Source organism: Maylandia zebra, linkage group LG11 (assembly GCF_041146795.1).
Source record: "Maylandia zebra isolate NMK-2024a linkage group LG11, Mzebra_GT3a, whole genome shotgun sequence".
Classification (NCBI taxonomy): domain Eukaryota; kingdom Metazoa; phylum Chordata; class Actinopteri; order Cichliformes; family Cichlidae; genus Maylandia; species Maylandia zebra.
In genome coordinates this window covers 13584576-13610779 of record NC_135177.1, presented here as the reverse complement: position 1 = coordinate 13610779, position 26204 = coordinate 13584576, and the positions used below count along the sequence as shown (strand labels likewise).

The window sequence follows — 26204 nt, the reverse complement described above, 5'->3', positions numbered from 1 at the left end:
GTATCTGTTAAGGCCTTTATCTATAAGTTATGAGATGCATCGGGATCTGTGCAGCATAACACCTCTGCCTAGAAGTCCTTGAAAATGTCGTTGAACTTCTCAGGCTCAGAAAAGTTCAAAGTCTGTCAGCCTAATCATTTCAGTATCCCACACAGAGACAAGTTTCAGGGTGTTGAATCAATATGCAGTTTTTAGTTTTTTCCTAAATAACAACCCAACTTTAAAAATAACAACTGTTCAAAACAGCCAAAGTATATTAATTTGACATCATCTGAAGATGTGGGAAACACTGACATCTAAATGTTAAAGCATTATTTAGACAAAACACTAAGCCAGCATAAACACTGTTTTCTATGGTTTAAAAACTTCTGTACTGAACAAAAGTGACTTCAGAGTAAGTAACAGAGTAGGAAGCAGAGCCAGGTAGAGTTATTGGCACATTTGCCGTGAGTTTCTAATCAACCTCATCCTCCGCCAGACACACTGAGACTCACAGCTGATAGGCTGTGCAGCAAATTAGGAACACAATCTTCCCGAGTTGCTGTGGAGCACACGTGCTTTCAATTGTTATCAAGTGTGTGTGTGTTTGTGCACGTGTGTGGATGTGTAAGTGTGTGTGTACCATGTTTATATATTTGTGGGGACCAAAGATTGGAAGTTTACTATACTTGTGGGGACCAACAGTCCATATGGGGACAAAATCCCCGTCCCCACGAGTTTGAAGGCATTTTTGAGACTCAAAATGCAGTTTTAGTGTCAGGGTTACAATTGGGTTAGGGTTAGGCATTTATTTTTGATGGTTAGGGTAAGGGTAAGGGGCTAGGGAAAACATTATGTCAATTAGATGTCTCCACAAAAATATGAAAACAATATGTCTGTATGTGCTCAACCTGTCTGGTCTGAGAAGAGCTCTCAGGTTTAAGAAGTCTCTGCTACGCTGAAACCACTAGCAAACTTAACTGATGCAGCCTTTGCATTAAAAAAAACAAACCCGCTGCTCAAGCCCAGTAGGGGGTCAACTTAGGTGAGGTTTGTCCTATCAGGGCCAACTGGTTGCAGCAGATGACTTCCCTTCCCTGACCCTGGTTCTGCTGGAGATTTCTTCCTGTTAAAAGGGAGTTTTTCCTTCCCACTGTCACCAAGTGCTTGTTCATACTCGGGTCATCTGATTGTTGGGGTTTTTTCTCTTCTTTCTTGTTGGGTCTTTAGCTTAAAATCTAAAGAACCTTTTTGCAATTAGTGCTATATAAATTTAATTTAATTTAATTTAATTTAATTTAATTTAATTTAATTTAATTTAATTTAATTTAATTTAATTTAATTTAATTTAATTTAATCGCATTGAACTGAAATGCAACCCTGGCAGAAATGATGGGTTTATGTATCTCAAGAATAAATTAAGTTAAAGTCTTGCAGCAGCAGCTCCAGCACAGGTTGGGCTGGAGCTATCAATGATTGATATCTCATCTGCTGGTAAGCAAATATAACTGAAAGCCTGCAGCAGAGAACACGCTATCATTCACTAAACCGATTTTTTTCTTTAATCTTTGATCCTTTTGATGCGTATGGTTATGAGCTCCCATTAATAATCACAAGCACTGCCCTGCTGACAAGAACAAACCCGCTGATCGATCAGGGAGCCGCATGATGGAGTCGGGTTATTAGTGGCACAGGTGAGTCGTAGATCACATTATTGATGTTGAAGATTAATGATAATTGTGCAGAAAAAAAAACAACTCCAGCATGAGTGTTCAGCTCATGTAGCTGTATATCTGACAAGATATCCACTTTGTTTTGACTAAATGAGGTGCCAAGATTTCAAAAAAGGCTTTTGCACGCACATCATGGTGACTGTTGTGTTTATTATAGGGTGTATTTTGTTTGAATTTTAGGTGTAAAGAGTGAAAAATATATATCCACTTGATACCAAAAAACAGGTCTCTCTATCACATGTCAGATGTTAAAGTTTCACTTCATACAGTCATGCTTGTAATTCATATAGTGAGTTTTGACTCTAGAGTCTGACGCTTCAGTGGTGTGTCTTTTAACGATTAATTTCCAAATGATATTAAAATTCAAACACTCTTCACTGATCTGAAGTATTTGGATACTTCTGATTTAAGGGCAGCTCCCCCAAGAATAACACTAATGAACATGTTTGATTAAACCATGAGTGAAAAATATGCAGCTTCATAATTTGCAGAAGTACAAGAAATTCTGCTCACCAGTGCACAGAAAGAAACAATAACACTCTCCGGGTCATACAAAGTGAAGCCGTGCAGTGTAGCAGAGACATAATGGGAGAGCCTAATGCAGACTGTGGTTTTTGACCCACCCTGTTTTGCAGTGACAGATGGAGATGAAGAGTCCACTCATGATCCGAGCAGTCCTGATTAGCAAAATGGCGTGCCTTTGCATACTAACCACTGTCATGAGCTCAAAGTCAAGTGGTCGTACTGAAGAGTGAAAGCAGCACAGGCACACAGAAGTTTGTATTTGTTGTGACTCACTTTCTTTTCCATGAGCGTATTATTTTATAAATGTAGGAATTTGCTAATCTGTGTATATACGAATGTATCCTTTTACGATGCCTGCGTGAGTGTGCTGACGTCTGGTCCTTATGAATTGCGTAGCAGATGATGTCATGTGTGCTGTGACGAGGACACACGTTTAAATAAGGGCCTGAGTTTTTTCTTCGCTCTTGTAGTTTTGAGGATTTCTGACTAAATGAAAGTGGAAACATTTTTTTAATGGTTGGATACACACATATTTGCACAATCTCTTTAAAAGAGGAGGAGGTATTTCTCTTAAGGGGAGGCCTTAAATTGATTAGGCCTCCCGCTGCTCAGTAGTTACTCTTTGGATGTTTTTTATTCGATATGTCGCTTTAAATTAGATTCCAGTGTCCTGAAAATGCAAATCACAATGCCACAATGCATCAGGCAAATACCGCAACAAGGGCTGCAGAGCCCAAGAATTAATATAGATGTATAGGTCTTGGAGCTATTGCCTTATGCAAAGAAAAAACTAAGCCTCATATCACAAAATGCAGAATAGTGTGTGTTTCTGGCATAGCAATATATAAGATGTCAACAGACTCTTATTAAAGTGAATGGAAAGGTTGCATTTGGATTTCAAAGAATTTTTTGTGTTTTGCTATTAGCTCATTAAAATCAGTGCAATGTTAAAAGCAGCATTATTCAACATTTGTAAAATTAAAAAGTAGCACTCTATAGAAAATAGATTAGCAGTGTGTGTGTATTTTAGGCACACAATCTCGTCTTCCTTCCATCGGGCTTTCCTTTTGTTTTTTTGTGCGTTGGCTATTGAAAGTGGCCATAAAGACATTAGTCAGCAACTGCAGAAGGTGGGAATCATAAAACATCAGTTCAAATGAGTAAGATGTGGCCCCAGTGTGTGTAAAGTACACAGATCAGCCAGGCCCTTTTGATATCCAGCTGGCCATAAAGGTGAACAGATAAGAAAGCCAACAAGCTTCATTCATAAATGTGACATACAGATGGTTGATATGAAAATCTGTGTGAGACGGTAGAGTAATAATAAAACTATCACTTTGTCATTGTTGATTTGTTATATTAGGCACTATGCTGGCCTCGCTGCAAGGTAAAAGGAAAGCTCGTGTAGTGGTGTGCTAATTATGTTTACTTTAGTCAGCAAGCCGAAAATACATTTTCCATTAAGAGTGATTTCTGATAAATCTTAATAAATATGCACTACCAGTCAAAAGGTTGGACACACCTTCTCATTTAATACTTTTTCTCTATTTTTACTACTTTCTATATTGTAGATACACACTGAAGACATTAAATATATGAAGCATAATATATGGAATTATGCAGCAAAGGAAAAATTGATAAATAAATATGTCATATAATTTAGATTCCTCAAAGTAGCCACCTGTTGCTTCATAGACAGTGCTGCAAACCCTTGGCCTTGTCTCAGTGAGCTTCATGATGTAGTCACCTGAAATGGTTTTCACTTCACAGGTGTGCCTGGTCAGGGTTTGTTTCTGGAATTTCTTGTCTTCTTGATGGGATTGGGACCATCAGTCATGTTGTGCAGAGGTCAGGCACACAGCTGACAGACCTAATGGACAACTGTTAGAATTCATTTCATGGCAAGAACCAATCAACTAAATAAAGACAAACGACAGTCCATCGTTACATGAATTGAAGGTCAGTCAGTCCAGAAAATTGCTAAAACTCTAAATGTGTCCTCAAGTGCAGTCGCAAAAACCATCAAGCACTACTATGAAACTGGCTCACATGAGGACGGCCCCAGGAAAAAAGAGCCCAAGCGTCACCTCTGCTGCTGAGGATACATTCACCAGTCTCAGAAATCGCAAGTTAACAACATACCACAGAGCAGAGCCCAGATAAATGCAACACAGAGTTCCAGTAGCAGACACATCTCCACATCAACTGTTCAGAGGAGACTGTGAATCAGGTCTTTGTGGTCAAATAGCTGCTAAGAAACTACTAAGACAAAGCAACAAGCAGAAGAGATTTGTTTAGGATTAAGAAACAGACGGAATGGGCATTAGACCAGTGGAAATCTGTGCTTTGGTCTGATGAGTCCAAATTTGAGATCTTTGTTTCCACTCCCTGTGTCTTTGTACAATGTAGAAAAGATGAATGCATGGTCTCTACATGCATGGTTCCCACCGTGAAGCATGGAGGAGGAGGTTTGATGGTGTGGAGGTGCTTTGCTGGTGACACGGTTGGAGATTTATTCAGAATTGAAGGCACACTGAACCGGCATGGTTACCACAGCATCATGCTATCCCATCCAGTTTGGATTTAGTTGGACCATCATTTTTTATTTTTCAACAAGACAATGAGTCCAAACACACCTCCAGGCTTGTAAGGACTATTTGACCAAGAAGGAAAGTGATGGAGTGCTGCGCAAGTTGGCCTGGCCTCCACAGTCACCTGACCTAAATCCTATCAAGATGGTTTGGGATGAGCTGGACCACAGAGTGAAGGCAAAAGGACCAACACGTGCTCAGCATCTCTGGGAACTCCTTCAAGACTGTTGGAAAACCATTTCAGGTACCTTGTGAAGCTCATCGAGAGAATGCCAAGAGTGTGCCCAGCTGTAATCAAAGCAAAGTGTGGCTATTTTTAAGGATCTAAGATATAAAACCCGTTTTGATTTCACACTTTGCTGTTTGTTGCATGTTGGTGCTGATAAAATGATTTAAAAAAAATACCATTAAGCTCTTGTTAAGTCCATTTGTGATGTACAGTTTAGATCAATGTGAAAAACATTATGCACTGGGAAACAATGACAGCTTGTGAAAGCTCAGAAACTAGCAGGTTTGCCTATATCAAGTAACTGCTGGATACCTTCGAGTTTATGTTTTGAGCAACATACAGCCGACTTTGATCTCTCAGTTTAGTTTTATTTATATAGCGCCATATCACAATGGTTGGCTCAAGGCTCACCCAGTGAAACTCCTTTTCCTGTCAGTCTAAAGAAGCTCAACTACAAACTGTAGCAGTTACATTGAGATTTCTTAATATAAGGAATAGAAGATCAATTTCAATCATACATCCCAGTTTTTCTACATGATAAAGAAATGCTGCTGTAGTAAGTGAAAGAAATCGGTCAGAATTACTCAGTGGGGTTAGGTTGAAAGAAATATTGCAGGAATACTGCCGGCAGCTCAATGCTCAGATTGTCTGTAAATATAAAATGAATTTTTCTTAATTCCCAACAGTGTTTTTCTTACTGAAAACGTTTTCTGTCATTTCATTATGTTTCTGTTACTTAATCAAGTTGCATAATATGACTGTAGCAACATTTCAGAAAATGCAGTTAAAAGGCTAAAATTTGCGCCCTCCTTCATAAAGCGATTCAGTGGGGTGGATTGGAGTCTTTGCTGGTCAATTCTGGCCCCCCAGCCTTATGTTTGACACCCCTCATTTAAATGATCAATATCCTGACTTTAACAGATTTCCGTATAAATGCATTACATTCTGTAATGTCTCGTTCTGTGTGAAAACAGAAAAACTAATGATCATGTACAATCTTACAGGAGAATATGGTCATTTTTATATCTGATCCTGTAAGTTCCCACTACTTTATTTTGCGCACAGCAACGTAAAGTAATCTTTAAAAAATACAGCAAGAAACTGTAACAAAAATACGGCAACGTAACAGTTTCACAGTAGCACAGTTACAGCTTCCTGAGGTTTAATTTCAAAGGCATGAAACTTGTTTTACTCTGATTTGAGTCAGTCCTGCAGACTTGTGTGCAGCATCTATAGTGTTTATTTTCTTTTTTGTCATATCAGACTTGTGTAGCTGCTGCCAAGGGACATCAATGTGACCTGGCAGTCTTGTCATCATACTGTAACAGCAGACGCTAATGTGTGACCTTGGCTGGGTTATTGTGGGACATTTGCATGAGAGCCATAGAGACAAATCTTGATGGTTTTTACCAAAGGGGGGGAAAAAACCTCCTTCTGAGACTATTTAATATTAAAAGTTTATGTCTTCATGTGTACTTGAAAAAATGCAAAGCACATAAACCCATAAAACTACGTCGCAATGATTAACAAGTGTTCAAGTGTAAAAAGGAAAGAAAAGACAAGTTAATGTGTTTCACTTACTCTAAATGTGACTGCTTGCATATTGCTGCAAATACACTTATGTTTATATAATGCTGGTACTGATGCCTTTCTCATAACTGTTCTGTCAGATTCACTTAAGATGCAATATCTTATTTTTGCATGCTTCCTCCACACAATACATATTTATTTTTTTAGGCACGGGCAAAAAGCTTCTTGCATTAACAGACCAAAACTGAATTTCATTTTTCAACCTTTCGTCTGTATCCCACTTTAAGTAGTACTGTATTTAATAAATGTCTAAATCATTCTGACAAACATAATCCTCTTCACTCACGCACAGAGATGCACACAAATAAATAACAGTGCCATCTCCTTTTTCATGTCATGTCATCTTGTTCTACATCCTTCTGATGACGCAGGTGATACGAGCAGGGTCTGCTAAATATAGCTTTGCACTGGAAATGTCACCACTGTCACATTCCTAGATTAAAAACCTCATCAAGTTTTCAAACATAAACCAGTTACATCCTGGTGGCCCAAAGTAAACTCGTGAAATCAGCTTACATCCTCGCTGTACATCAGCATGAATCATCTTTCCGTTTCTTACAATTGCCACCCGCGGTGTGTTTTGCTGAATAACGCCTGCAATACAAAGTTTGCATACGTGAGTGCATGTAAATGACAGATGTCAAATAAGCCATGGGTAATCATGACTCAAGGGAAATGTAACATCAGTTAACAAGTAAAGCAAAGAATCAGTGCTGTGATAAAGCTAAAAAAAAAAAAAAGATCTGACCTTCTGACGCAATTTATTAAAGGTCACAGATAATGAGTAATATTTGTTGAACATAAATAGTTATGGGCAATCTTTATGAGCATTTGTTTGCTACTGAATCAACATTAAAAGAGGTTTTTTTTTCTGACACATCTCTTACAATTATCAAAATCAGTCAAAATAAACAAAGTTTTGGCTCCTGTTCTCTCTTTGCAACTGTTAGATATTTTAGACGTTTAGGGACATTACTTAAACATGCATAAACCTAAATATTAATAACTGATAACTAGCCATTATTTTTATTTAATCTGTAAAGTCTCCTAAGCAGTCGGCTTTGGAGACTTGTGTCAGTCGGCTCTTTAATGTGTTATGGACACATAAGCATACTCTGTTTGGACAGAAGTACCGGGACACCCACACATTAAACCTACAGAAGCTGCTCAGCTGCCGGGTGTGTGTATGTTGCTTACCTGGGAATCAACAACAGGATGCACTATGAGAAGGAAGCATGCCGGGGATGCATGTGGGCAATGTTCAGCTGGGAAACCTTGGATCACATGTTAAATGCACCTTGGGTACTTTTAACATGTGAAATACACATTTGATTGTTGCAGACCATGCACACCCTTACGGTATCTGTAATGTCCGTGGCCTCTTTCAGTAGGATAATGTCCCCTGACACAAAGTAGAAATGAATCAGTAATGGTAACTGTCACGGACCCGGCTCTGGAGGACTCGGGGGTCCGTGAGCAGTTTTGACTGTTGTTGTTGTTATTATTATTATTATTATTTGGTGATGTGTGTGTTTTTCTGCACAATGCTGTGTTAGTCTGTGTCCCACTCGTATGTATAGGCGTATAGGCAGGGTGTGGATGTGTACGTGTGTATGTCTGCGGGTGTGGCTGGAGGATGGAGCACAGCCACCTGCAGGCCTGATGGGTGTGGCCCTGCGAAAGGATTGGCCACACCTGAAGTTCCTGCCACACCTGTTGGTGATCAGGGCTCGTCGGGGGAGCTACTTAGGAGAGTGTTGGAGCTCCCACTGGTGTGGGATTATTGAGTTATTGTACCAAGTTAGTGTGTCAGCATATGTCTGTGCTGTTTGTATATGCCCGCTGAGGGTTAGTGTTGACGGCTGCTTCTATGGTTTCCCTGCAGGAGGAAGAGTGGTCCAGAAAGGCAGCACGCACGGGGTGTGCGGAAACACAACAGCGGGGAGCACGAGCACGAGCACAGACGTCGGAGGGAAGCACGCACACGGGGTTCAAGGGAGCAACGGGGAGTTATTGTGTTTACAGCCTTTCACTGTAAATAAAGAGCACTGTTGGCATCGCAGAGTCTGCGTTTTGGGTCCTCCTTTCCCCACATCCCCATGGTCTGCCAGCCAGACCGTGACAACAACAGAGAGTTTGAGTTGTTGACTTGGCCTCCAAATTCCCCAAATTTCAATCCAATCGAGCATCTGTGGGATGTGCTGGACAAACAAGTCCAATCCATGGAGGCCCCAAGTTGCAACTTGCAAGACTTAAAGAATCCCTTGCTAAAATCCTGGTGCCAGGAGTCTAGTGGAGCCCATGCCTCAACGGGTCAGGGTTGTTTTGGCAGCAAAACAGGGTCCAGCATATATAGGTGGCGACAACAAGACTTAAATCACTAAAATAGTTTCAGATTGAGTAAATAAAAGTTGTGTAAATTTCCACTTTATTCCCTTGCTTTCTGACTTTGTAGGTTTGACAAAATCAGATTTTTGCAAATGATGTTTAAAGATTTAGCCTTTTTTTTTTTTTTTATCAATGCTGAGAAATGTAGGCCGATTGCATCCCGGAATAGAGGCTTCAGCATGACACGGACGGTGGCACTCTATCATGCTTTTGTTTAGGTGTTGTGTCGCTATTTAATTGTGATTCAGTCTTTGTGAAATCATTTTTGTTGTGCAAGCATTCAAAGGGTGTCAGGAGTAAATGTCAGCTAGCGTTTGTGTCCCAAGCAGACTGAGAGAAATGCAATTCTATTTCATTTGAGTTGATTCAATTTGCTGTCTGGCAAATTTTAATAATATGATTTAAATGTTGTTAAAGTTAAAAATGTCACAGTGAAACTGTAATAACTGGTGCAAGCAAGGAAGAAGACCTGCCTCACACAGAAGAGGAAGACATTAACCCTCATTTTGTTGTTGCCTCTGGATCAGCTGCTAATCACATGAAGGATGCTGCTGGTGAACAAACGGAGGGAAGATATTTTGTGGTCATATTCTCTCAAACAATACGAATATTACAGTGATTACATAACAGTGTGGAAATACTCTAAAAAGATACAGCAGTATGATTGTTATGATTATTAATATAGCAGTTATTGCATACATAACGTTATCAACCTAAATAAATGAAGCTAATGTCTCAGCATGTGTCGGACAGAGCTACTATTACAAAGACTCTACATAACCTGGACCGGGGTTATCACGAAACTAGAATTCCAGACTACTGATAATGCAGGAAAATACTTTTCAACACCACAGTGGGGAAAATGACAAATTTAAGAGGCTTTTATTTAAAAAATTAAGTTCTTTAGTATCTCCAGATTTCTAGTCTTTAGGTTCTGGTTAAGTGCCTTCACTGTGTTCCCTGTTATGTCTGTGCCTGTTTCCGTGTCCCACAGTTCTTGTCTCTATGTCTCAGTGTCAAGTCCATGTCTCTGTGTTATGCTTCCTGTTCGACTTTGACAGTCTGTATTTTTTGTCATTGTGTTCTGCTTTGCTTCCTTTGTCTCGTTAAGTCTGATTAGTCCCAGCTGTGTTTCCCTCCTGTTTCTCACTCCCTTGTTACTGCCTGTGTATTTAAGCCCTGTCTTTTCTTCTGTTTGTTGCTGGTCTGTCTGTGTTTCTTCTGCTTGTTATCCCGCTATGTTTCATTCATATTCCAGGCTCTAGGTTCCTTGTTGTCTGTCTTTAGGTTCTGTATTCAGGGCTGGACTGGGACAAAAAATTGGCCCGGGCATTTTGACTAGAGACCGGCCCACCAGGATAAAGATTGAAAATGTGACGTCATTCAGGGGTAAAACCGCAAAGGATTCTGGGAACTTGTGGCAAGAGGTACTAGCGATAAAAAAACCCCCAAAAAATGCCAAGAAGCTGTTGTATTATTAACTGCAATAGCTGGTCGCATGACAGCCATGGAAAGCCGACGGGTAAAGAGATCGTTTTTTTTTTTATCGGATTACGTAGTTGAAGAGAAATTTTTTAAGCCATGTTTCCGAAGTAAGAGCCGACGGATGGTCTGGATATACCAAATATAACGTCCCAGAACACTCCAGCTCACATGTTAGTCTGCTCCAAGCATTCCCACAAAGATCAGAGTTTTGTAGTAGTTAATACGTCCTTTTTCTTAACATAATTGGTGATATAGGTTACAAGTCTGGCGCTGAACAGAAATTGTCGCGCTATGCTCCTTTATTTATTGTGCATAAATAGTAAATTGTCCTGACACAATATTGCGTTTCGCTTCTGTTATTATGGTACATTGACAAAAACATATACTTTTATTCACAGGATAAAACAGTTGTTTTGTATCACTAATTGTCCAGTGCGATTACAGCATACAGTATTATTGTCACTGCTACATTTCTGTAATGCTGCCAGAAATTATTTCCACTACTAATTAATTACCGTTGAGCTCAAAGGTTATATTAATAAACGGTTAACGAATGTGTATTTATGACGACAATTTGTGAGACTGGTAAACTTACCTTTGTTCGTACGATGGTCTTTCGTTCTACTCGGTGCATTTCAAGGTCCTGCACCCATCCGTCGGTAAACTGTACCTGGGCTTGTTGCAGTGACCTGAAGTTACTAAACTTCATGAGTGTATGCACTCACTCCAAGAACCGTATAATTATAAATCTGAGCGTGGTGAAAGTTGGCCAGCACGCTAACGTCTTTTGTCCACTCTGTGTGCTCGTAAGGGTCTGACCCTTTCACTCCTTTGATTTTTCCTCGTATCTTTTCTTTGTCTTTTCGTCGAGTCTGTCTTTGTACGGACCGGCATTGTTCTCCTTTTGTTCTGTACATTCCTTTTTTGTGCGGCAAAGAAAAAACAAGAAGGTATTGGAACCGGAGAATGAACGTTTTGCGGTGCTGCAAACGCTTGCATTTGATGCGGTACTTGGATTGTTTTGCCACGAGTTCCCGGCATGCAATGCGCGAAAATCACGTGATTGCTAAACAGGGGGGAGGGTGCATCCGGCCTCCTCGGCTGTAATTGGTCCAGCCCAGAGTCAATCATGACCAATTGGCCAATCCAACACCTTTCATTATATATACCCTTCCTAAAAAAAAAAAATCCATCGGCCCATAAAAACAAAAAATCGCCAGCGGCCCACCGGGCAAATGCCCGGTATGCCCGATGGCCAGTCCAGCTATGTCTGTATTCTATATCTCATGTTTTTGTTCCTCTGAGTCCTTTTATTTTCTCCTAGTTTAGGTTTCTGCTTTAGTCTAGTCATTGCTATGTTCTGCTTGTGTTTGTTTCTCATTTCCTTACTGTAAATAAATGTCGTGTCCAAATTCATGGGCTGCATCCTCCTGAGGCCGCATTTGTAGACCGATTACGTCACAGCGACGCGCCGAAGGCTGTCCAAATTCGTAGACCCCTCCGAATGCAGCCGACAAATGCGTGCTCCTTTTTCCGAATTTGAAGGATGGGTCGGGTGTGTCCTTCGTGGCCCACCATATCCCAGAATTCATAGCGCGGCCCAGCCAAGCTCCAGTTTCCAGCTAATGGCGGCCGCTACTAAGTTTTAAAATTACTCTTATTAATCTTTCTGGGTCACAAAATAAACTTTTAACATATTTTCAGGCGAGAATGTGGGTGTGTAAACTTCAAATATCTGCTTTGTTTGTCAAGATATTGCATATTTGCAAAAGTGCATGGAACGTTTTCGGTGACGTCTGTCACCCCACCGGCTCGATAGCTTGCCAGCCCAGAACAACTTCATTCACGTAACGATGGCGGCACAAGATAAACCGGGAGACGAATACACTTTTAAATGTAAGTATGTGAAAATATGGTGGTACAAAAGTTACATTTTTATAGCGGTTATGTTGTTAGGGTTGTGAATTTGCATAGACTTGTAATATTTATTTAAACAATCTTCATAAAGGTTCACTCGCAATAAGTCCTTTGTCGGTGCCTGCACTTGGGTCCTTTCTCTCACCTCTCTCCACGACTGCTGTTGAAGCCGTGACCCGTTTATGTCATGTGCTTTTTAAACTTGGTGCCACATTTCATTACCTTATCTTATGGAATTGGTAAGGTAGGCTTCAGTGCAGTACTTTAAGAGAAACATAACACATTCAAACACAAAAATTCTGTTATTCTGCTAATTTAACACTTCCTAGTAATATTACAGATGGGCAGGAACCACATTAACCTCATCATTCTGACACTGTTTGTTTGTGTCAGTGCTGTTCCAAACTATTATCTAATCTAATGGTATTTTTGAGTAATGATTAGTAACCTAATATGAGACTTTTTATATTACTAGCATATGTACTTAGCGTACATATGCTGCCTACAGTACCTACTGTAAACAAGCAAGTAGCAGAATTTTGGTAACTCACAGGAAGAAGATCTGGCAAGCTGGAGTCATTTTGACAGGTTCACTGTCAGTCCAAATAGATGCATATTAGGTTCATTTGTCAACAACATGTCATAACTGATGGGACCATGAAGGACAATTTCCTGCCATCACTTCACAACTTAAAGCTAAAGCACACTTGGGTTATTGGCAGGAGCACAATAACCCAAAACACACAGCAGGGCGACTTCTGAATGGCTAAAAAAAGGGGTTGAAGTGAGGTAGTCAAAGTGGGGACAAACCATAAATGAGCTTCAAAACTTGCCACACCAGGTAGGTTACCACTGTTTCTGTCTAGTTGCTGTTATACTTTTCTCAGCTTCAATCTGGAACTTTAAGACAAACACATACACAAATATTTGTGTATAAATTTCTTTCCCAGTAACTGTGAAAGACTCGTTGCCAGTTATCACAAATGCTTGATTGCAGTTCTTGCTTCCAACTCATCACTGTGTTAATGAGAGAGAGAGGAAAGCACCAGACAATTAGCAGCCTGTGAGTGCCTGCATGTAAACACAGTCAACGGAAGTGGGTCACATTCCTGCTGCTGGTGACTTAACAGGTGCCTGGAGGGCCTTATTTTTCAAACAGGAAACACAAAGTTCTAAAGTGAAAGAACCTGGAACAAGGGATATGTGGAGTGTAAAATTAGTGTTACAGTGCAGACAATACAACCCAGCACCTGTACAGATGTGGTGATCAGACTAAGTCGTAACAGGAAAGACATTAAGATCATACAGCAAATAGTTGCTGGAGGGGGGAAATCAGCAAATTAGTTTAAGGAGTATATTTCTAAAGCGGAAGCGAAAGGATGGATGGAGTATATTTCTGCAGCATATTTACAGAATTAGAAGCATTACACTTTTGTGTCCACACTCTGCAGATATGAATATGAATGAGGGACCAGTTTTGTCTCAGGTTAATTAACATGAGTCATGAGAGGAAACTACTGTGGAAAATGTGGCGTGAAACAAAATGAATTTGAGAAGAGTTTTTAAAAGAAAACTTGGCTGACTGGTGTCATAGAGTCAGTTGTTGCATTCTGTGATTCTGGCTCAAAGTACCCAAAGTCAGTGATAAACATTTAGTCAGGCAACAGAGAGATTAACTTGTATATGTGTCTTCTTTAGAGTGTTTGAAGGTCTTTGACTGAGGTACTCAGTTTACTGTCTAAGCTTTGCAGCAAGGTGCTATGTTGATGAGCCCAACTTACTTTCTTTCAATGAGGAACTCTTGCTCAAATAGTTCTGCAGGCTTTCTGAAGGTCTCTCAAAGTTTTTCTTTTCACATTGTTTTTCACACATTTTCAGTCCATGCCTTGTATTTGATCATTTTCAGTAGTTGCTTTTTTTTTTTCTTTGCCTGCTTGTTTGTTAAGTCATATAACAGTGGCCTATGAATGAATCAATCATTAAAAGTGCACCTAACTCATGGGATGAACCAGTGTTGTGTCTGCAAACGACTTAACAAAGAACCAAGTATCTTTAGACACTTTGTTACCAGCAGCTTTTGAGAAAAATACATAATTAGTTCCAATTTCTTAATTTGTACATATAAAAGATACCAAAAATAAAAGTTTAAAAAGCATAAAAGAGTATTTTTATAGCAACAAGATAATTCCAAAAGAGTAAGTAAAAAGAAACCAAGCGTGTCAGCATGCTTGGTTTCCTTGAAAATTTGAGTAAAGTGTAGGACAAGAAAAAAGGGGAAGGCCTGAAAAGCTATCCACGGCAGATGAAAGTCTCAGTCATTTCTTTAAGAAACAGGAAAACAGCGAGTAAGGACCTGAGAGTCTGAAGCCTCATCAGAAACTGTCTCAGTTGGAGGTTGGCTGGAAGCAAAGGGATAAAGTGAGTGATGAAACCAAATTTGAAATTTTTGCTGGTAACTGTCATGATTTCCGCTGCATTTCAGACAGTGGTGTTTGGATCATATCAACACTGATGGAATGATGAAAGCAGAATAGTACGATTTTGAACCACCATGCAATACCTGGATAGAAAAACACAATTCCCCACATTCCTAGATAAAATGAATGGTGGCACAAGACCTTTGCCCAGTACTGTATATCATATCCTATATGATATAGTTACAGTTAAGCCTTTTGTGACAAATGTGATGTTGAATGTGCTGTAAACATTTATGTTAAATGATATATTTTTACAGCAATGCCTCTGCACCCCAAGGGCATACACTACACTTGTGGAAAAGGTGCATGCTTGTACAAATTCCCAGCCAGTGAAAGTGTGAGCTAAAAGTCAGTAACTCAACACCTCTTGGATTCATTTTCTTCCAAATTTAATTTGGTAGGGGAAGAGATGAAGCTAAGTAAGTGGCCCGTATCATTTTCATCACAAATCACACAAAAAAATATTTATCTGATTTTGTAGTGTTTGTTTGAGGTTTCTGGAAGAGGCCTGAGTACTCTGCTTTCTGTCACAGTGGAAAAGATTGGAGTATTCACCCCATCGGGATTCGCCTCTTGAAGCTACGATCACATGAACTGTTGCTGAAGTCGAGGTTCTTACCGAGCTGTTGTTAATTACACCGTGATTGAGTTGGAGATGTGGCGCTACTTTACATCAGGACAGATTCACCAAGTCAGTTTGAAGAGCTGCCTGCATCTTTACTCGGAGGGAAGCCGGGGTTTTTAGGAGGTGTTTTGCTTTCTCCATCATTTCCACTAAGTTTGCAGTAACTTTGATCTTCCTCCACAGATGATGAACTGTAACCAACTATTGTTAATCTAAACTCAAATATAATCACGACACAAGCTTTTCTTATCTTTACTTTTCCATCTGTTCATGTTCTGGCTGACTCAGATCTGCAGAATGCTCTCATATCCTCTGTGGGAGCGCGCACACAAACACACACACACACACACCGGCCATTGCTTCTCCAAGCATTAAAGCCCACCTCACAACTAACCGGTGCTCCCCATCCATCTGTGCTCTCTTTTCATTCAGTGAGCAGGATTGCTCTGTCTCGGCTGAGATCCCTCCACCATGATCTTTAAGAAATCATTACGTTAACATAGTCACATTTTCCATCTCAGTTTGGATCATCATATTTACTGCAGGACACCCGAACATGTTCCTTTGGCTGCTCTAATATTCGTTATTACTGACGGTGTAACTTATTATGCTGGTGTGTCTGAGCATCACTGAAGCAGCCTTAAAGAAAGAAGCCTGGGAGAGATCTGCTGATCTTTATCGAGGCCAAGAGGAGCACATGTGGGTTTACTAGACCTTCACTTAATCTTTGATTGCTGGTTTACTTTCTTTCTGAAGGCTTATTGGCTTGGCTGTGGTTTGTGTTTATGCCAGCTGTCCATTCTGGGTCTGAGAGACAGCGCCACCCTGTGGAATACAACTGTAAGTAGAACCAAAGCTGTAGAAACTCAGTGCCATCTACTGTTCTTTGGTGTTCATTTATGGGGAGAAATGCCCGCAGTAATACTTAAATTAGTAAACAGGTGGATTGCTTAAAAAGTAGTTACAATGAAAGGGCTCCACCCCGTTGACTAGACGATCTCTAAGGTGTTACACGTTTCGTGGCAATATGCTCGCTCATTTGTATAAAGAAGAAAACGAGGCAGCAGAGTCAAAGGAGTGCAGCTGTTATTTTTTGAGTGAAGGGTCTGGCAACTTAGGTGTGGAGAGAGATGCATGAGAGAGGCCTGGACCAGCTGTTGTAGTCCAAGCAGGGGGTGAATAATTCTGCATAATTTAGTGGGTTTTGGTGAGATTTTGTAGTTGTACTAAAGTTAAGTAAAGTTATGTGTCGAATTGAGCTTTTCACTCCCAGGCTGCTGGCTTATGGTTCTTAGGGTATTTAAAAGTAATGGGAGGCAGAGGCCTCAGCTTTTTTTAAAACCAACTCCCAGTTTGGATTCAGGAGACAGACACCCTCTCTGCTTTTAAGATTAGGCTTAAAACGTTTATTTTTGACAAAGTTTGTAGTTAGGGCTGGATCAGGTGACCCTAAACCCACCCTCAGTTATGCTTCAATAGCCCTTGGCTCCTGGGGGATTCCCATGATGCCCTGTGTTTACACACCGCTCTGCATGTAGTCATTATTTATTACTAATTTCTGGTGGCTTTGTCTCGCCTCCCCTCCCTCAACCCCAACCAGTCCCCAAACCACTAACACTCAATATATGAAAATATGAAAGGTGATTTTTGTTTTATTAAGTAAAATGTGGCCATTAAAATGTGTTCAGAATTTGCAAATTGATGATCTCATAAATGATAACGCGTTACTCTCCCCTACACCGCATCCATCAGCCTTTATAGGTAACATTAAGTATTAGTGTCGGTAATATTGGCTCTGTATGTACTTGGTATTTGCACAATCACACAGCACTACTCTTCACCTTAGAACGTCGAGCAGCTTGAAGTGACTTATTGTGATTCGACACATAAAAAAAAAAGTGTACTTTTAATGGAATGAAGCAAAACAAAGTCTTTATTTATTTATTTATTTATTTGACAGTACAGTCAGTTCTGTAGAATAGAACTCATCAGTTTTCCTCTCTTTACCCAAAAATAAACAACTCAAATGCCTCTTCGTTTTTTTCAAGTTAGCATGACTATCTGTGTTGCATACATTTACAATGCAATAATAGTTCCCTTTCATGAGGTTAACACAAACGGAACTTAAATCAACATACTGTACACAAATGTATGGCCCTACAGCGGATTACTGTTTGTCATAAATTACATTCAGATGAATTGACACACACACACACACACACACACACACACACACACACACACACGCACAAACACACATACGCCATCTCCTTGTTTCTTCAGTCTTATCATTTGTTTTTTTAAATACTGAAAATGGTCTGATTTTGACAAACACCTTGCTCTGCCATGAAGCATTGAGCAGCATCAGTGTACTGTCGGGTTTTTACCCACTGTTAGAAATGGAAATGTTTTTAAGATTTTAATATAAGTGCCAAAAAAACTGATTAATATAATGAATGAAAGGATTCCAAATGCTTTTATGAGATTTCAAAATAAATAAAATCCTCAAAATTCCTTCATTTAAACAGCTGTCATGACAGATGTGCTTACTTTTTACAATCCACATACTTCAATGATTGCTAAGTATCCGTTTCCCCCCCCTCCACCAAAAAAAACTTTTGCTTGTTTAGTCATTTAATCATCAAGAACCACAGCAGGTCAGCATCCATTCATCCCACTAAACACTCACTGGTCCAGGTGCAATGCCCAAACTCGAACTCTAATGGAAACAATGTGCACAACAAAATGTCAGAGTGGCAATGAACAAAAGAAAGTCTGTTTGACAAATCGGATGGGTGAAAATATGACAGTTGATGTGCTTAAAAATCCCCCGCTTCATAAGCGAGCATCAAAGTGTGAGTTCAAACGGCAGCAACTGGACCCGGTTCAGTGACACCAAACCATCAGCAGGAAACTGTTGCAGACGAAACAACAAGCTGTTAAAACCAGCGTGAATATTTCAAGTCGCTCCATTTTTTAAAAATCTTTTTTTTTTTTTTTTACAGTTAGATTCAGAAATCAAGTCTTGTTTAATATTGCTTTAATCCTTTTTTACTCCCGCGCATGCTTGACAGAATAAATAACAAAGGTGTCAGCATGTATGCAAATTATTCTGCTACAAGGGGCACATGCAATATGAGCAAAAAAAAAAAAAAAGAAATGAAGGAAACTAACTTCAAGCCTGCACGACAATGGTCCCTCCCAGTATTCACCAGCATATAACTTTGGTTTACGGTGAAAGCTCAGCGGTTAGCATGTTGCAGAGGTTTTTGCAATGTGGCAGCTTCCATCTGGATTTTGCAGGACTTAAAATGTTATCGACCACTTCATGCATCGAAATCTCAATCAAATCACCCAACATTCATTGTCGTCCTCCAGCTGACTAGACAAATACAAAAACAGAGGTGAGCCAAAATTGTGTGGGGGGGGGGGGGGGGGGGGGGGAGTACTCGTGTTCTCTGCAGGTCTGTAGTCACAGTGCTTTAGCAGATGTCTGTATCTAGACCTGGTCTGTATCCCCCTTCACATGTGCATCAAACGCCCCCCAATTTTTTTAAATGACAAAAACAGAGCCACAAACACCTTAAATTGGCATAGGTACATTTATGTACCCTCTCTACTGCATACCGTACAATAATAATAATAATAATAATAATAATAATAATAATAATAATAATAATAATAATAAAGGCAACATAAAATATGAAGTAATCAACTAAAACAAACGCAGATCCATATTCTACAGACATACAGTATGTTTGTTTTTAGGCACATAAGAAAATTCAGTCACAGCAAGAGGACATAAAGCCCCAATCTGGATTCTCTCTGAAAGTATAAATTACAAAGAGGGGAGGGGTTGCTGGCAGAAAATAATCTCGATCTCTAGAGCCATGGCCACTGCTACGTAGCATAGCTTTCAGCTAACTCCACTGCATTGCAACACACACATAATGCAGGAGTAGCATTCATAAAATGCAGTCTGGACTACATCTGTCACAATTAGAGACAAGCACGATCTGAAAGGTTTTAATAAAGACATTAATAGGACCACTGTTTGTATGTTAGTTTAGTCAGATTGCCTTTGTCTCTAACCGCGACTTAAATATCGAGCAGATTACATTTAATGAGTCGTCACTGCAGAAATCACAGTCATTCAAAACTTTTTTCTTCCAGTTCCTAAACTGAAGCTCTTCTAGTTTCGCTTTGGCTGACGGTCTTTGGCAACACTGGACTGGACACGACAAACACTCCTTGGCTGCACATCGAGTTAAAAGTTAGAAAGCAAAGCCAAAAACTGGAGGAGTATCTTGTTTGTAGTATCAGCAGGTTTACATAGGACATACACATTACATCTGGTGTATGGCCATGTGTAATCTTAAAAGTAAAGATTACATCTGGTGGTGTGAATGCACCGACTGTGTAGTCCAACAGTACAGTGTAGAACCCCAGTTTCTGCATAAATCAAGAAGAATTTGTTACATTTTTCTGCAAAAACAGGTAACGTGGGCGACACGTGCACCAGATTGGGCCTTTAATATTATACTATATGACACAGTATACTGTATGTCCAATATACTGGGCAGTTACAACAGACAAGAAGGCAACATCATTAGTCTGGCCTGACAGAATATGAGTATAACACAGTGTAACAGTTCTTAGCCAGTATTTCCATCCCAGCTCACTTATCATGACTGTTTAGAAAGATGAATAATTGTAGTTGGACTGTGTCACTCATCTGTTTTTTAACCTTTTTCGTCCGGGAGAGATGACTGCGGTGTAGTTGCTTATGCTGTTTTGTTTTGTAAATGAGTGTGTGTGGTTGTGCACGTGTGGTCGTGTCATAAGTACTGTACTGCTCTGTAAAATACGCGAGACTGTGTGTTGTAATATGATGTAATACGCTTAATGCTTCCATTATGTCCCGGTTTCTTCATCGTTGTGTTGGTCGTGTGTGGTCGAATCCCCCACCTCGCCTTTTGGCCTGGTGTGTCTCTGTATTATCGTCTGCGATGTGACCATTTCCAGTGCATTTAGAGTCTGTGGTACGTGCACGCCTTTTGTGACCAGTGTCTTCTTTTTTGTTTGCACTTTGCCCGTTTCCTGTGTGTGCGCTGTGAGTTGTTGTGTATGTGAGGTTTGCATCGTATGCGGTATGAGTATCTCTGTGCTGGGGGGGCCTCCTGGGTCTTTCATCACCATGCTGGCCCCCACCATGGCGGGATAGCTTCGATTCCTCCTCAGTCCTGGAAGCCCCCCACCCAGTGCGCTGTTCCCCAGTCCAGCAGAACCAAAGGGGCCTAACAGAGTACTTCCAGATGAAGCTGAAGCAGAATGTGGGGAAAGGGTGCGAAAACTCTTCAGTTTGTCCACAAGCCGCAGATTGATCATCTCTGTTTGGTTGTCATCGTCCACCTGGCCCTCCTTCTCCCTTTCTGCCTCCCCCAGCACTTCCCTCAAAATTGTACGAGCCGGCTTAGAAGCGAGGAAGGTATCGTAGAACGGCGGGTCGTCATCGGAAGGGCTGAACTGAAACATGGGGCCTGTAGCGATCGAGGAAGCCGATTTGGAGTGAGGTGAGCTGGGTGGGCTGGATGGCTGAAGGAGGAGGAGGGTGTCTGGACGTTTTCCCAGGTGCTTGACTCCACCCTGCTCCGGTCTCTCTGTGCACCTCTGTGCTTGAACCCCTCCCAACACTGCCGAAGCATCCAGCCCTCGGTCCCAGCTGCGTGGGTTGTACACTGAGGCAGAAATTCCATTCTCCAGCAGGAGGCGCACCAGGCCTAGAGAGGTGCTGGTGGTTTTAGTGGAGTCCCTAAGGTTGGTGGAGGACTCGGCGAGGGAGAGGGAGAGGGAAAGGCGGCGAGGTGTGCAGCAGGGTGTGTAGGAAGGCGTGGGTGGGGCTGAGAAGGGTACAGGGGAGGCAGTAAGGGAAGGCGTGCCCGGGCAGGTACTGCTCTGACACGCAGCCATGGCTGGGCTGGAGAGGAATGGAAGGACAACAAAAGAAAAATGATGAGTAAGCATAACCAAAATTATACAGACACCACCAGCCTTTAATATGACTATTAAATCTTATCCTGTTCTGGAAGACTGAGCCGTGCACACAAGTTTAAGCTCAAGTCTGCACATTGATTTGTACTCTTAAAACTCAGAAACATCAAGTCTGATTGACACATTGTTCACACATTAAACAATTTAATCACACAGAAAGTTAGTTAATCAAGCCCCGTATACATGGTGAAGAAACATTAAGCACAGCAGTCCAATTTGTAGCCCTTAACCGCTCTGCAGGGAGTACACCGTCACGTGACATTTATCTAATAGGAAAAGTGCCAGAAAAACTGAGACTGTAAACTAACTGACTCCAAGATGAAAGCTGACCTTAAGCATTAAAAGTGAGTGATCTCCTTTCAGCCAATTCTCAGAACACTTTGTTCAATCAAAAAAAAAAAAAAAAAATGGACCTCTTTGCTTAGTTTATTTCCACCGAGTATAACACAGTTAGATTTAATCAGATTGGATCAGTGATTGGATTCCTGGATGTCAGGTTTGTTAGTTACAAAGCGGCTTCCTAACAGGGAAACTTATGAGGCAAATAAGAAGCACACTGTCCAGTGACTAACTAGAGGACACAGCTTTTAAAAATGACATGTTTGTGTTTGCAGAGCTTTTTCACAGTTTAGTGCTTGTGAAATTTGCCTCACGCAGCTGCCCACAAGTCGCTGCCCACTAAGTTTGACCAGACAAAAGAGAGACGGTGCAAATTCCCCAAAGTTATTCTGCTTCACACACCAGCAAATCTTTAGAAATGCACTACCATGCATTTCCTCACCCATGCGCACACTAGTAGGTGCACTCAATGGGTCTGCTCTACTTCGGCCATAACAACCATGTGATACAACTCCAGTTCTTCTTCCTCGTCACATGACCTGTTAAGCCAATCAAGACATTGAGCGTTATGCGCCAGGTCTACGGCAACACAGAAGCCCTGTCTGGAATGAAAATCAGAGAAAACCTGGCTCGTTCAATTACCTACTACTTCAGGTCTGCCATTTAGTACAAAACAATATGTCTGACTGCCAGCTGTTGTTTATCATTACACAAATCAGGCTAAAGACAAAGGTTTATCAATGAAGTATTTAAGTGTTGATGTGTTTATTTATTCTTTACCTGGGGGATGCAGTGGTCAGCTGATCAGAGGGGTGGAGAATCCTGCAGGTGGTGAAGGTATATGTGGAGCTAGTGTGGGACATACACTTCCCTGGGAAAAGAACTGGAGGAGAAAGGAAGGGAAGGAAAAAAAGAAGAGAGGGGAAGATTTTTAGTGTTGACACAAAATAGACCAAACACAACGAGGCAAAAAAAATGTTAACAACAACGTGGAGAAAATAGACCGTGGGCATAGTACAGGACCCGAGCGAAAGCCCCAGCTAACATTAGCCCCCCCAGTATACTTGTTTCTGTTAGAGAAACTCGAAGTCTATCCCAGCTAATAGCCTTGGTTGTGAAAATGTAGTTGCTAAGGGTGAGCCTCGACAACAAGAAGCAGCAGCTGAATCAGTCACACACTCATCTGATGTGACTGAATATTCAGTTTGTATACCTAAAGCATAAAGATGCGTTTATTCCACTTTGATCTTTTATAAATTATGAAACACTTAGATGAGGTAGAAGAGTTAAGTTATGAGGCAGATTTTTCATTGCAGTGGTATTAAAGTTACAACCAAGGCCACACGGGGCTGATTCACTGCAACACTTTAACTTTTTAGTGTTAATAAAGAGATCCATGCCTCTCAAGTTGTGCTCTGCTTTTACATTCATATTAATTACAGTTATAGCACTACAAAGTCTGCGCCTCTTCTCCATTTTAAATGGTACCATGTTGACTTAATAAAAATAAAGCTTTGGGTTTTAAATTCTCTCTCTCATTTTTGGCTCGTAGCCGTAAAGTTAAAGCCACCCACTCCCACAAGATTTGTACTCTGGGACAAGAGAATATCAATGGCACGGCAGTCCTCCACACCAAAGCTGCTCAGTAGGCTCCAATATTAGCTAGCCGCAAGCGCTACGAGTTCATGTGACTCGAACAGCTGCCCCAACAGCACTTGACCTGCCAAATTTCTTTCTGTATCTGCGTGCTTGTGTGCTACAAAACAGTATAGCTTAGCATGAAATATTAAACCCTCCTGCTCCTAAATAGTGTCTAAAATGTTTTATAGAATATACCTAAAGATACTAAAGACTTTGCAAAAGATGAAAAACTTTGAGTGTAAGCGTAATTGGCTGAAATAAAGGAAAAAAAGTGGCAGCAAAAGAAAGTGTGAACTGAGAAGAAAGGCTGCAGATGGAAAATGACGGAAATGAAAGAACAAAAATAAAAACATGTACTCTGTCTCGTTGCCGTTCGCTGGCTGCATACACGGGGACAGCTCCTGGGGTGGGTGCGTGTGCAGGTGTGTACACATGAGCGTGATCATGCAGGATGGGATGTCACGTGTCCAATGAATCCTTTCTCCTGCCCCTAAACCCGCCACCCCTCCTGTTCACCCTCGTCCCCTTTATCCCCATGCTCCAGGTCAAACATGAAGGTGTTATGGTTTGATGCAGTGCTGTAACCCCAGCTAAGAGGCTCCCTCACCAGGCATGCGGTCCACAGTGTTTGGCTGTAAGGTTTGGCGCTCTTTGGGGTCCACATGCCCGTTGATCTCGGGAGAAAAAGGCAGCGGAGAGGAAGGGGACGTGTTGGAGAGAGGAAAGGGCATGCTTGCAACATGTCCATCATTTCCCTGAACTGCTTCTGCCGCCGCGCAGATCGTTCCATTCAGTGCGTCTGACTGGCTGATTTCTTCAATGTTGCCATTTTTGTTGCGGCAGACTGCGGGAGTAGAGGTAGAGCGAGGCAGATCCGTGGGAGCAGGGCTCTCCCCTAGCACGGCTCTAAATGAGTCACATGATAGTTCATCCTCCTCTGGTTGGTCCAGCTGCCAGCTGTCCTCCTGTTCCTGTTCCTGTTCGTGCGCCAAAGTGCGGAAGCCCTTCGTGACCACACCGGGCCGATGATCCAGCAGAGCACCCATGTGAGGCTGAGCCAGCTGCTGCCATGCGTGGAGCGTAGCAGAGCCTAGGAAAAAACACATCTTCAAGTTACACGAAAATCAACAGCAGCTTCAGCTATTTTTAACAAGTTCGTGACCTCCTTTAAACAAGCATACAGAAAAAGTACCACAAAATCTGTGATTATCGATTACAGATATGTTCTTATCAAGTTTTCAATGATCACAGGTTAAACAAACTACATCTGTTTAAACTCTAAAAGCACCTGATTATTGCAGGTGAACACGAAGACGTCACTTATGTTCAGTAGGTGTTGTTTATGTGTTGAAATGTGCTTGAAAACTAGAAAATTATTGTCAGTACGTTATATATACACATATATAAACTAGGCTAAGCTCCAAAGTAGAGACGAGAACGCATACATATGCAACAAATGCACATTCTTAGATTATAACACTGTCACAGCGTTTCTTTATGCAGCACACAGAGACTCTCGCACACAGCACTGAGGGTGGATGTCACGACAAAGGAGGAATGTCTATAGGCCAAAGTGTCTTCGCACACCGGACTGCTTGAATTTCAAGTCTAGAAAAATGGTTTTCTACTAGAGATGCATTTTGAGAGATGCCAGTGCAAAAGAACAAACGCAGAAGAAATGAGAGAAAAGGAAAGTGGAAAATGATGAAGACTTTATTCAAGAAATCATCAAAGAAAGCAAACAAGGAGAATAGAACAAGAGTAAAGTGCAAAGACCAAAGTGAACTGAAAGGCCAACAAATGACGAGTGGAAGAGGTGGACAGTACATACAGCATCATGACACTGATGAAAGGCTCAGAAATTTATGAAGACAGATGAACATTTAAGAAATAATCACCTGAGATTGTTTCTACATTACTTCTTATTTCTGCACCGCTGTTAGACTTGAAATGAAACATTTCCATCTCTTTTTGTTTTTTACATTTTCATAAGTTCACGTGCTTGGAGAACACATTTTTGTCCTATGACGCAAATGGTTGCAACTTCAAGTTTGGACACTAGGTGGTGCCATCGTACAAGATGTAAGGAAGCTTTCAGTTCCACTGGACAATACTGAGAGTGGATGGATGATTGAAGAGGTCACAACAAGTACATGTTAACAAAAACAGGTTTCTGAGATTATAAATATAGTGATAACTGCTCTGTATCTACAATCCAACACTAAGAATTCAATAAATAATAAATAAAGCTCCTCTATTAGAACAAGGCATCAGAAACATGTTCAGCATGTGTTCAAAAATACAGAAAGTGCGTTTCAAATACCATACAGGAAATCACTCACTGCAAATGTGTCAGTGAGCATGTGTTGTTATGTGCTAGGTAGGCTTTTTAACACATTATGGCTATGCACAACTTTATAGTTTGAGACACGCTCCAATATCCAAGTACAACACTTGAATAAAATATTAGGAAAAGAAATCATTAAATCGACTTTGTATAAGTTACTGTGTGCACAACGTTCATTGAACTATTCTCATTCTTAAACTGCAGCCTTCGAACCAGTGCACTGCTCCACACACAGCAGGCTAACCTATATTTCAAAGCTGCAGCGCAACTGCGTATGTCTAAAATAA

The 26204-nt window shown here is 40.9% G+C and overlaps 1 protein-coding gene across 9 annotated transcripts in view; it reads right to left on the bottom strand.

The window, feature by feature from the left end:
* Positions 1 to 18966: 18966 nt before the first annotated feature.
* The window catches only part of trak1a (trafficking protein, kinesin binding 1a), a 46613-nt gene continuing 39375 nt past the window's right edge, over positions 18967 to 26204 (bottom strand). For 6 of the 9 annotated variants that reach the window (XM_076889805.1, XM_076889806.1, XM_023153957.3 and 3 more), the window contains 3 exons: positions 24178 to 24660; positions 22710 to 22812; positions 18967 to 21516 (listed from right to left, as the gene is read on the bottom strand). In XM_076889805.1, coding sequence (XP_076745920.1) covers positions 20454 to 21516; positions 22710 to 22812; positions 24178 to 24660 — 1649 coding nt within the window. In that variant the 3' untranslated portion in view covers positions 18967 to 20453. Of the gene's footprint in view, positions 21517 to 22331; positions 22469 to 22709; positions 22813 to 24177; positions 24661 to 26204 lie in introns of those variants that run through there. The other 3 variants (XM_023153958.3, XR_013100778.1, XM_023153959.2) reach the window with 3 other exon arrangements.